Source organism: Capra hircus, chromosome 2 (genome assembly GCF_001704415.2).
Source record: "Capra hircus breed San Clemente chromosome 2, ASM170441v1, whole genome shotgun sequence".
Lineage (NCBI taxonomy): Eukaryota > Metazoa > Chordata > Mammalia > Artiodactyla > Bovidae > Capra > Capra hircus.
The window spans coordinates 113,683,818-113,696,436 of NC_030809.1; the positions used below are offsets into that span (position 1 = coordinate 113,683,818).

At 37.5% G+C, this 12,619-nt stretch overlaps 1 protein-coding gene across 1 annotated transcript in view; it reads right to left on the reverse strand.

The window, feature by feature from the left end:
• OLA1 (Obg like ATPase 1) overlaps positions 1-12,619 on the reverse strand; it is a 165,714-nt gene that overhangs the window by 61,927 nt on the left and 91,168 nt on the right. The window contains exon 5 of the mRNA XM_018064821.1: positions 6,634-6,809. Within this exon, the coding sequence (XP_017920310.1) occupies positions 6,634-6,809 (176 nt within the window). The remainder of the gene's footprint in view (positions 1-6,633; positions 6,810-12,619) is intronic.

The window sequence follows — 12,619 nt, forward strand, 5'->3', positions numbered from 1 at the left end:
TCCTTGTCCATCACCAACTCCCAGAGTTTGCTCAGGTTCATGTTCATTGCATCGGTGATGCTGTCCAACCATTTCATCCTCTGACGCCCTCTTCTCCCTCTGCCCTCACTCTTCCCTAGCATCAGGGACTTTTCCAATGAGTTGTCTGTTCGCATCAGATGACCAAAATACTGGATCTTCAGCTTCAGCATCAATCCTTCCAGTGAATATTTAGGGTTGATCTCCCTTAAGATTGACTGATTTGATCTCCCTGCTGTCCAAGGGACTTTCAGGATTCTTCTCCAGCATCAGCGTTCAAAGGCATCAATTTTGGGGCATTCTGCCTTTATAGTCCAGCTCTCACAACCGTACATGACCACTAGGAATACCATAGCCCTGACTATATGGACTTTATCAGCAGAGTAATGTCTCTGCTTTTCAACACACTGCCTAGGTTTGCTATCGCTTTCCTGCCAAGAAGCAATTGTCCTCTGATTCCACGGCTTCAGTCACCATCTAAAGTGATTTTGGAGCCCAAGAAGAGGGAATCTGTCACTACTTCCGCCTTTCCCCCTTCTATTTGCCGTGTGGTAATTAATTCAGATGCCATGATCCTAGTTTTTTTGACATTTAGTTGTAGAACTGTAGTAAATGAGCTCAAACATTTAAAACGAAAACCTTTATTTCACTGTTGTAAGAGCTGAGAAAGTATAAGTCAGGCAAGGTCAGATCACAAAGAAAACTCGAAAGCCATGGACCTCATGTTGGAAATATTTTGCAGGAAGATTGTGAGGTATCTTAATCAGCAGAGTAACAGTGAGAACTGCAGTTTCTAACTGTGGGGAACAAGAGCAAAACTGGAGGTAAAGAAATCAGTTTAAGCATGCTGCTGCTGCTAAGTCACTTCAGTCGTGTTCGACTCTGTGCAACCCCATAGACGGCAGCCTACCAGGCTCCCCCGTCCCTGGGATTCTCCAGGCAAGAACACTGGAGTGGGTTGCCATTTCCTTCTCCAAAGCAAAAACGAGGCCTAAACTAAAAAAGTTTTTAAAATAAGAAGGAAGAGACACAGGAAATATTCAAGAGATAAAATCAACAGGATGGATATAAACGGTATATCAGAGAGAGGAGTCATAGATTGTTGTTGTTCAGTTGCTAAGTCGTGTCTGACTCTTTGTGACCCTATGGACTGCAGTATGCCAGCTTCCTCTGCCCTCCAATGTCTCAAGCTTGCTCAAATTCATGTCTGCTGAATTGGTGATGCTATCTAACCATCTTATCCTCTGCCACCCTCTTCTCCTTTTGCCTTCAGTCTTTCCTAGCACCACAGTCTATTTCAGTGAGTCAGCTCTTTGCATCAGGTAGTCAAAGCATTGGAGCTTCAGCATTAGTCCTTAGAAAGAAAATTCAGGGTTGATTTCCTCTAGGACCGACTGGTCTGATCCCCTTGCTGTCCAAGAGTCTTTTCCAACACCACAGTTTAAAAGCATTAATTCTTCATTGTGCAGCCTTCTTTATGGTCTGACTCTTGTATCTGTACAATGGCTACTGGAGAAACCATAGCTTTGACAATCCGACTTTGTTGGCAAAGTAATGCCTCTGCTTTTTAATATGCTACAAAGGTTCGTTATAGGTTTTCTCCCAAGAAGTAAGTGTGTATTTTAATTTCATAGCTGCAGTCACTGTCGGCAGTGATTTTGGAGCCCAGGAAAATCAACTTTGTCCCTGTTTCCATTCTTTCCCATCTATTTGCCATGAAGTGATGGGACTGGATGCCATGATGTTAGTTTTCTTACTTGCATTTTAAGCTAGCTTTTTCACTCTCCTCTTTCTCTTTCATCAAGAGGCTCTTTCCTCTTTGCTTTCTGCCATAAGGATAGTGTCATCTGTGTATCTGAGGTTATTAGTATTTCTCCTGGCAATCTTGATTCTAGCTTGTGCTTCATCCAGCCTGACATTTCACTTGATCTACTCTGCATGGAAGTTAAACAGGATAATAATATATAGCCTTGATGTACTGCTTTCCCAATTTTGAGCTGGTCTGTTGTTCCGTGTCCAGTTCTAACTGTTGCTTCTTGACCTGCATACAGGTTTCTCAGGAGGCAGTAAAGGTGGTCTGATATTTCCATTTCTGTGAGAATTTTCCACAGTATGCTGTGAGCCACATAGTCAAAGGCTTTAGCATAGTCAATGAAGCAGAAGTAGATGTTTTTCTGGAATTCTCTTGCTTTTTCGATGTTCCAACATATGCTGGCAATTTGATCTCTGGCTTCTCTGCCTTTTCTAAATCCAGTTTATACATCTGGAAGTTCTCGGTTCATATACTGTTGAAGCCTAGCTCGAAGGATTTTGAGCATTACCTTGTAGCATGTGAATTGAGCACACCTGTGCAGCAGTTTCAACATTCTTTGGCATTGCCTTTCTTTGCGGCTGGAATGAAAACTGAAGTTTTCCAGTCCTGCGGCCACTGCTGAGTTTACCAAATTTGCTGGCATATTGAGTACAACACTTTAACAGCATAGTCCTTTAGGATTTTTAACAGCTTAGCTGGAATTTTATAACCTCGCCTAGCTTTGTTTGTAGTAATGCTTCCTAAGGCCCACTTGACTTCACACTCCAGGATGTCTGCCTCTAGGTTTGTGACCACACCATCGTGGTTATCTGGGTCATTAAGACCTTTTTTGTACAGTTCTTCTGTGTATTCTTGCCACCTCTTCTTAATCTCTTCTGCTTCTGTCAGGTCCTTACTGTTTCTGTCCTTTACTGTGCCCATCTTTGCAGGAAATGTTCCTTTGGTATCTCTAATTTTCTTGAAGAGATCTCTAATCTATCCTATTTAATGTTTTTTAAGTTAGGTAAAAATTAACTTTAAAAACTGCCCTAAGAATAATGAGAAGAAATCTGGTAATAGCTATATGTTTGGGGGACATTAATTATTTAATTCAGAGAGACTGACAAGAAAAACAGATCTATTATTTACAATTCCTGGTTGCCTTATTTAGTGGTTTAATCAGATAATTGTTAGTTTTATAAATATCTTTTAAGTATGATGATTTCCAAATAATTAGTCAATACAAAATAAAACGATCCTTAAAGCTTTCTACCTTCATTTACAAATTTTGTCTTTCCAAATAGAATGTATGTGCTGCGCTATGCTTAGCTGCTCAGTTGTGTCCGACTCTGTGACCCCATGGACTGTAGCCCACCAGGCTCCCCTGTCCATGGAATTTTCCAGGCAAGAACACTGGAGTGGCTTGCCACGCCTTCCTCTAGGGGATCTTCCCAACCCAGGGATTGAACCCAGGTCTCCCACAATGCAGCTGGATTCTTTACCATCTGAGCCACCAGGAACCAAGAATACTGGAGTAAGTAGGTAACCTATCCCTTCTTTCTGACCCAGGAATCAAACTGGGGTCTCCTGCATTGCAGGTGGAATCTTTACCAGTTGACCTACCAGGGAAGCCCAATAGAATGTATCCACACTTTATTTATTTATTTATTTTAGAATGTATATACACTTTAAAATCAGTCTTGATCTTGATGTCTCTGGTGTTAAAGTTAAGGTTTTAATGTGTCCTCAAAAGATAGGTTGAAATCTGCATCCCTCAGAGTGTAGCATTATGGGAATTAGGTAAAGATGCCTATCTGGTGTAGGGTAGGCTCTTAAACCGATTATAACTGGGATCCTTATAAGAAGCTTCCCTGGTGGCTCATAAGATAAAGAATCCACCTACAATGCAGGAAACCTGGGTTCAATCTCTGGGTAGAGAAGGTCCCCTGGAGAAGGGTATGGCTACCCACTCCAGTACTCCTCCCTGGAAAACCCCATGGACAGAGAAGCCTGGCAGGCTATAGTCCATGGGGTCACAAAGAATCAGACACGACTGAGTGACTAACACTTTCACTTATATGAAGAGGGGAACATGGACGGAGACACAGGGAGAGGTGGCCACGTGAAGATGGAGGTAGAGACTGGAGTTATACTGCCACATGCCAAGGAATGCTTGGGGCTACCAAAACCTGAAAAAGCAAGAAAGGACTCTCCTGTGGAGGCTTTCAAGGGAACATGGTCCTGCTGGCACCTTGATTTCAGACTTCTAGCCTCTTGAACTGTGAAAGAATACATTTCTCTCATTTTAAGCCATCTAGTTTGTGATAATTGTTATGGCAGCCCTAGGAAACTATTGGAGCTTCTTTGGTGGTTCAGTGATAAAGAACTCACCTGCTAATGAATGAAACTCAGGTTCAATCCCTGGGTTGAAAAGATCCTTTGGAGAAGGAAATGGCAATCCACTCCAGTATTCTTGCTTGAGAAATCCCAGGGACAGAGGAGCCTTGTGGGCTACAGTCCAGGGGGTGGCAAAAGACTCAGACATGACTTAAAGACCAAGTCACAAGAGACTTTTTATCTTATTTAGTACTCTCTTGGCTCCCATATTTCTTGGGTTACAGAAAATAATTATGCATTAGAATTTCTAAGGATCTTGTTGCAGCGGGTTCCTTACCACTAAGCCACCAGGGAACCCCCATAAATGCACATTAGGGGTAATATTACTCCTAGAGAGGCAAAAATTGACTCTAGGGAGTGGGAAAAAAAAAAAAAACCTAGTTATTAAAATACTTTGTGGCCCTCCAATGCTCAACTCTATCCAACAAGTTTTTACTCATTAGTACTTAATTTCTCTCATCAGGGAGAAATTTAATTAACTTAAATTTTCCTTAGGGACAATGATAATCAGAAAGAAAGCTGAGAAACATACTTTATTCTGAAGCAGCTAAATCAGAGGAAAGAAAATGATAAAATAATCTCAGTGTTTGGAAATGAGAATTAATAGATGTTCTAATTTTTCTAATGTTCTAATTTTCTTCAAGAAGAAAGACCAGGAATTTCAGAAGAATGTGATGTCTCTTTTCCCCATGTATAAGTAAAAGCAAGATAAACAAATTTTATTTTTAAGACAGTTAATGCTTCTGAAACAGGTAAGAATGTCAGTAAGCATCGGTTAACTAAGGGATGACTGCTCAGCTTTATCCTAATCAGAAAACCGTGTTGTTTGGGGCAAAGGAATTGCCTTCAATCCCAATATCTTTCTCACGATTTTTCCCCTTTTCAGAAAGGAATATCTTTGTCCGTATGTGAAATCTCCTTTCCTGCCCTAAATCTTGTATAATTTCCACTGACAAATCGCTTTCCTTTCTCCACTCTATTTGCATAGGGAAAAAGTGAAATAACCATGATGTCAAGAAAAGTCAAATGACTTGGGCTCGCTCCAAACTATCAAGAAATGAGTAGCACAACACAGGTCTCTCTGCTTTAGGACCAGGCACTTTCAACCATAATTTATTGGTAGTGTGCCTATGTTTAGATTCTGTAATTGATTTCTTCCTATTAGAGTTCCCTAATCAACTGTGTTTGCCAAACTTAAATGAGAAAACAAAAAGAAAAGATAATCAGAGAAATGAGAAAATAAAAAACAGGCATATTAAAATCACATGAAGAGTTAAAAAGAAAGAAAAAGCCATAAAAAGCAAGAACAGTTTATGGAAAATGTTAATAAATGAGAAAATATATAATTAAGCTGCTTTTTTATGGTAAAAGACAATTTTTTTTTGTATTTAAACTAAAAGCTTCAAAACCAATTTTGAAACATTGATTAGAATATTATTAAAGAGTGGTCACAATGTGATAGAAAACATACTTGAATATTAAAGACAATGACATGTATTTTCACTGCATAAAATGTTAAAATTATTTGTCTACTTTAATAGTGCATTCATTCAGTCAATTGCTATGGAAGACCAATTCCTTATATAAATCACTTCTTCAAATCCACAAAACTCATATTCAGTCATTTAGTTAAATTTGGCAAGTTTTCGTCAGAAAATTCCACATCTCCAACATTAAAGGTTTTCCCTGGTGGCTCAGACAGTAAAGGGTCTGCCTACAATGAGGGAGACCTGGGTTCAATCCCTAGGTTGGGAAGATCCCCTGGAGAAGGAAATGGCTCCAGTACTCTTGCCTGGAAAATCCCATGGACAGAGGAGCCTGGTAGGCTACAGTCCACAGGGTCACAAAGAGTCGGACATGACTGAGCGACTTCACTTTCCAACATTAAAACTTGAGGCTACTAATAGTAACCATATAAATACTCAATATTAGTGCTAAATATGGCTTGCTAAGAATACTTAGCCAGTCTATCACAATGATCCTTTGTTGCCAAGAGAAAACAAAGTTTTTCAATAATGTTTTAACAGAAATGATCCTTGAATCATTCTGAGAGAGGGGACATATGTACACCTATGACTGTGGTTCATGTTGATGTTTGACAGAAAACAACAAAATTCTGTAAAGCAATTGTCCTTCAATTAAAAAAATAAATTTTTAAAAAATTTAAGAAAAAAGGCAATGGGGAACTATAAATACCAATTATAAATAATGATGGGGAATTATAAATAATAGGGAAAATGCTTTTTTCTTGTTACATTTTTCTCTTTAAAAGTATTTGCTGCTTTAGTAAAAGTTAAAAAAAAAGAGAAATGATTCTTGAATCCTAAAATTCCATAACAATATTAGATGTTATATGTGCTTTATTTTAAAAAATTAATCAAAGAAAATGAACTCAAATATCTAAAGAAGCTATAAATTTTACTTACATATTCAGGTTTTAGTTTTTTATCTCCACCTCTCACAGCCACTTTCTCTAGTTTATCTATAATGGGCCCAATCATTTCCTCATCTTTAAGCTGAAGCTCTTCATGTATTATTTCTATATCTCGAACAGGATCTACACTTCCTTCAACATGTGTGATATCATCATCTTCAAAAGCACCTAAAATAAATTAAAGCAAAGCAATTCAATAAACAAATAACACAGAAGGTCATTATTAGAGTGCTTCAAGATTCCTAGAAGGTTAACAATTTACTCAAATTATTCTCAATTCTTACAAGTAAGAGTATTTTTTTTCCTGATTTCATACTACTTAGGGCACTATTAGTAAAATAATAATTCAAGAGCTTCAACATTTCAAAAACTGATTGAAATAAATAAAATTATGATTTTTACAGAAAGAAAATTATGCTCCAGAACTACCGGTATTTTCAGGTTTGGTACATTAAAAGATACTGTATTCCAGGCATGAGAGTCTGAAGTTCTAAACTGCACTATTAGGGTTTCCAAGGGAAACCGGATTTGGGTGGGGGGTGTGTGTGTGAAATCATCTGGCAGACCTCTTCCCTGCTTCAATCTACTTTATCACTGTGGTTCTGACGGTGATTAGATAATGAACCACTCAGACACACAATTTACACAGCAGCTAATTTCATCGGCCTGATTTGAGGGTATGGTTTTTAGGGGGCTATCAAAGAAGCAGATGAAGGTGCATTTGTCATATATGAGTGACAACCATTCACACTATCTGAACAAAATGGTGCTGGCCCTTATTAGAAACACATGCTATTATCACATATTTAAAGTGCAGTTGAAGCCATAATTTCAAATTGCCAACTGGAAACATAAGGGTAAAACAACCAGATATTACTGAAGCATGTGTACTGACTTTATGCCCTTTTGAAGACATAATGTGGCAACATAATTCAGCTGGGATTTACTCAAATTATCAGATAACAGTATTACAAAAATGAACAAATGCTAAGAAATATTATAAACAGAAAGCAATGGTATACCCACAGAACAATAAACACATTTATAACAAATTAATTTAATTAAAATTACCAATTAGATTATATTCCCCAAATGAGATGTTTTCAAACATAAAGGACCAGTTATTTTAGATAGAAGGTATCACAGGAATCATGAAAGACAGTTAGATTGAGTTTGATAAGAGAAAAACAGTGACTATAGCTCATTCTTACATACTAGAAGACCAAGACATTCTCATTGCAGGTTGCAAAGTTTTTAAATATAATTTCCCAGAATTAGAAATAATTGATCTCCTATCTTAATGTGGAATTATTTGGTAATAATAAATTTAAAGTAAATTATTATAATTAAGTATAAGTATTTAAATTAATACTTAAGTATTACTGGCAAACAATGTCATACAGTATCTGATTCATATGAACAAAATTAAGTCAAAAATGAGGAGGTACATTATATCCTACTAATAAACACACCAGACAATGGTTTAGGTAAATTTTCTGAATATCCAAAAAATATGAAAAAAGTCTCCCTGGAAGCACAATATTAACTTCTTATCATCATGAGGCAACTTATACAAATAACACAATAAAACAGGAAAACTGAAAATAAAGGTTAGATCAGATCTGGCAGTCAGATCAACAAAGGAAACATGGTCAGTTCAGTCACAGAAATAAAAAACTTATGACACTTAGAATGAAATATTTCTTACAAAGCCATCTTGATGTAGGGGCTAATGAGTAATTATAGTGATATCCTCAACAACATTCCTAAAGTAAATGCATCAGCAGATTTTAAACGGCAATCTATTCATTTCAGCACTCAATTTTAACCAAGGAGACAATAGAAATTGAACTGCATTGTTGTTCCCATGCTTCACAGTATCACTATTTTTTTTATTTATATATGAGGTGGAAACATATTATACAAATAAGTTTATTTTTGAAAATATTGCCAAAAAATTAAGATAAAAAATTAAGTGAAAGGAATATTAAATTTAGCTTTCAAAACTGAATAGCCCTGGGATCAACTAGGTCTAAAAGAGCTGTAAAATACAAGCTTACAGAAAATTTGGTGGCCATTTGGACAACTTCCCATTCTTTTTTTTTTTTACAGCCAGATAGATTTATTTTTCCTTTTAAAATTAATTTATTTTAATCGGAGGCTAATTACTTTACAATATTGTAGTGGTTTTTGCCATACATTGACATGAATCAGCCATGGGTGTACATGAGAACCCCCCTGAACCCCCCTCCCACACCCCTCCCTATCCCACCCCTCTTGGTCATCCCAGTGCACCAACCCTGAGCACCCTGTCTCATGCATCAAACCTGGACTGGCGATTTATTTCACATATGGTGATATACATGTTTCAGTGCTATTCTCTCAAATCATCCCACCCTCGCCTTCTCCCAGAGAGTCCAAAAGTCTGTTCTTTACATCTGTGTCTCTTTTGATGTCTTGCATATAGGGTCATCATTACTATCTTTCTAAATTCCATATATATGTGTTAGTATACTGTACTGGTATTTTTCTTTCTGACTTACTTCACTCTGTATAATAGGCTCCAGTTTCATCCACCTCATTAGAACTGATTCAAATGTATTCTTTTTAACGGCTGAGTAATATTCCATTGTGTATATGTACCACAGCTACAGGAATGGACATCTAGGTTGCTTTCATGTTCTGGCTATTGTAAACAGTGCTATGATGAACACTGAGGTACACATGTCTCTTTCAATTCTGGTTTCCTCAGTGTATATGCCCAGCAGTGGGATTGCTGGGTCGCATGGCAGTTCTATTTCCAATTTTTTAAGGAATCTTCACACTGTTTTCCATAGTAGCTGTATTAGTTGGCATTCCCACCAACAGTGTAAGAGCATTCCCTTTTCTCCACTCCCTCTCCAGCATTTACTCTTTGCAGACTTTTTGAACGCAGCCATTCTGACTGGCGTGAGATGTTACCTCATTGTGGTTTTGATTTGCATTTTTCTGATCATGAGTGATGTTGAGCATCTTTTCATGTGTTTGTTCAGTTCAGTTCGGTTGCTCAGTCGTGTCCAACTCTTTGCGACCCCATGAATCGCAGCATGACACGCCTCCCTGTCCATCACCAACTCTCGGAGTTCACTCAGACTCATGTCCATCAAGTCAGTGATGCCATCCAGCCATCTCATCCTCTGTCGTCCCCTTCTCCTCCTGACCCTGATCCCTCCCAGCATCAGAGTTTTTTCCAATGAGTCAATTCTTCGCATGAGGTGGCCAAAGTATTGGAGTTTCAGCTTTAGCATCAGTCCTTCCAAAGAACACCCAGGACTGATCTCCTTTAGAATGGACTGGTTGGATCTCCTTGCAGTCCAAGGGACTCTCAAGAGTCTTCTCCAACACCACAGTTCAAAAGCATCAATTCTTCTGCACTCAGCTTTCTTCACAGTCCAGCTTTCACATCCATACATGACTACTGGAAAAGCCATAACTTTGACTAGATGGACCTTTGTTGGCAAAGTAGTATCTCTGCTTTTTAATATGCTATCTAGGTTGGTCATAACTTTCCTCCCAAGGAGTAAGCGTCTTTTAATTTCATGGCTGCAATCACCATCTGTAGTGATTTTGGAGTCCCCCCCCCAAAAAAAATTCTGACATTGTTTCCACTGTTTCCCCATCTATTTCCCTTGAAGTGATGGGACCAGATGCCATGATCTTCGTTTTCTGAATGTTGAGCTTTAAGCCAACTTTTTCACTCTCCTCTTTCACTTTCATCAAGAGGCCTTTTAGTTCCTCTTCACTTTCTGCCATAAGGGTGGTGTCATCTGCATATCTGACTATCTGTGACTTTGCAACACATCTATAGATGTGTTTGTTAGCCATCTATATGTCTTCTTTGGAGAAATGTCTGTTTAGTTCTTTGGCCCACTTTTTTGACTGGGTTGTTTATATTTCTGGAATTGAGCTGCAGGAGCTGCTTGTTTATTTTTGAGATTAATTATTTGTCAGTTGTTTCGTTTGCTATTATTTTCTCCCACTCTGAAGGCTGCCTTTTCACCTTGCTTATAGTTTCCTTCATTGTGCAAAAGCTTTTAATTAGGTCCCATTTGTTTATTTTTGCTTTTATTTCCCTTACTTTGGGAGGTGGGTCATAGAGGATCCTGCTGTGGTTTATGTCGGAGAGTGTTTTGCCTATGGTTTCCTCTAGGAGTTTTATAGTTCCTGGTCTTATGTTTAGATCTTTAATCCATTTTATTTTTGTGTACGGTGTTAGAAAGTGTTCTAGTTTCATTCTTTTACAAGTGGTTGACCAGTTTTCCCAGCACCACTTGTTAAAGAGATTGTCTTTTCTCCATTGTATATTCTTGCCTCCTTTGTCAAATATAAGGTGTCCATAGGTGCATGGATTTATCTCTGGGCTATTTTGTTCCATTGAACTATATTTCTGTCTTTGTGCCAGTACCATACTGTCTTGCTGACTGTAGCTTTGTAATATAGTCTAAAGTCAGGCAGGTTGATTCCTCCAGTTCCATTCTTTTCTCAAGATTGCTTTGGCTATTCGAGGTTTTTCTTATTTCATTACAAATTATGAAACGATTTGTTCTAGTTCTGTGAAAAATACCATTGGTAGCTTGATAGGGATTGCACTGAATCTATAGGTTGCTTTGGGTAGTATACTTGTTTTCACTATATTGATTCTTCTGATCCATGAACATGGTATATTCTACATCTATTTGTGTCATCTTTAATTTCTTTCATCAGTGTTTTATAGTTTTCTATATATAGGTCTTTTGTTTCTTTAGGTAGATTTATTTCTAAGTATTTTATTCTTTTTGTTGCAATGGTAAATGGAACTGTTTCCTTAATTTCTTTTTCTGTTTTCTCTTTGTTAGTGTATAGGAATATAAGGGATTTCTGTGTTAATTTTATATCCTGAAACTTTTCTGTATTCATTGATTAGCTCTAGTAATTTTCTGGTGGAGTCTTTAGGGTTTCCTATGTAGAGGATCATGTCATCTGCAAACAGTGAGAATTTTACTTCTTTTCCAATCTGGACTCTTTTTATTTCTTTTTCTTCTCTGATTGCTGTGGCTAAAAATTCCAAAACCATGTTGAATAGTAGTGGTGAGAATGGGCACCCTTGTCTTGTTTCTGATTTAAGGGGAAATGCTTTCAATTTTTCACCATTGTGGATAATGTTTGCTGTGGGTTTATCATATTTGGATTTTATTATGTTGAGGTATGTTCCTTCTGTGCCTGCTTTCTGGAGGGTTTTTATCATAATGGATGTTGAATTTTGTCAAAGTCTTTCTCTGCATCTATTGAGATAGTCATATGGCTTTTATCTTTCAATGTGTTAATGTGGTGTATCGCACTGATTAATTTGTGAATACTGAATCCTTGCATCCCTGGGATAAAGCCCACTTGGTCATGATGTATAATCTTTTCAATATGTTGTTGGATTCTATTTGCTAGAATTTTGTTAAGGATTTTTGCATATGTTCATCAGCGATACTGGCCTGTAGTTTTCTTTTTTGTGGCATCTTTGTCTGGTTTTGGTACTAGGGTGATGGTGGCCTCATAGAATGAGTTTGAAAGTTTACCTTCCTCTGCAATTTTCTGGAAGTGTTTCAGTAGGATAGGTGTTAGCTTTTCTCTAAATTTTTGGTAGAATTCAGCTGTGAAGCCGTCTGGTCCTGGGCTTTTGTTTGCTGGAAGATTTCTGATTACAGTTTCATTTTCTGTGTTTGTGATGGGTCTGTTAAGATTTTCTATTTTTTCCTGGTTCAGTTTTGAAAAGTTATACTTTTCTAAGAATTTGTCCATTGCTCCCAAGTTGTCTATTTTATTGGCATATAGTTGCTGTTAGTAGTCTCTTATGATCCTTTGTATTTCTGTGTTGTCCGTTGTGATTTCTCCATTTTCATCTCTAATTCTGTTGCTTTGATTCTTTTCCCTTTTTTTCTTGATGAGTCTGGCTAATGTTTATCTATTTT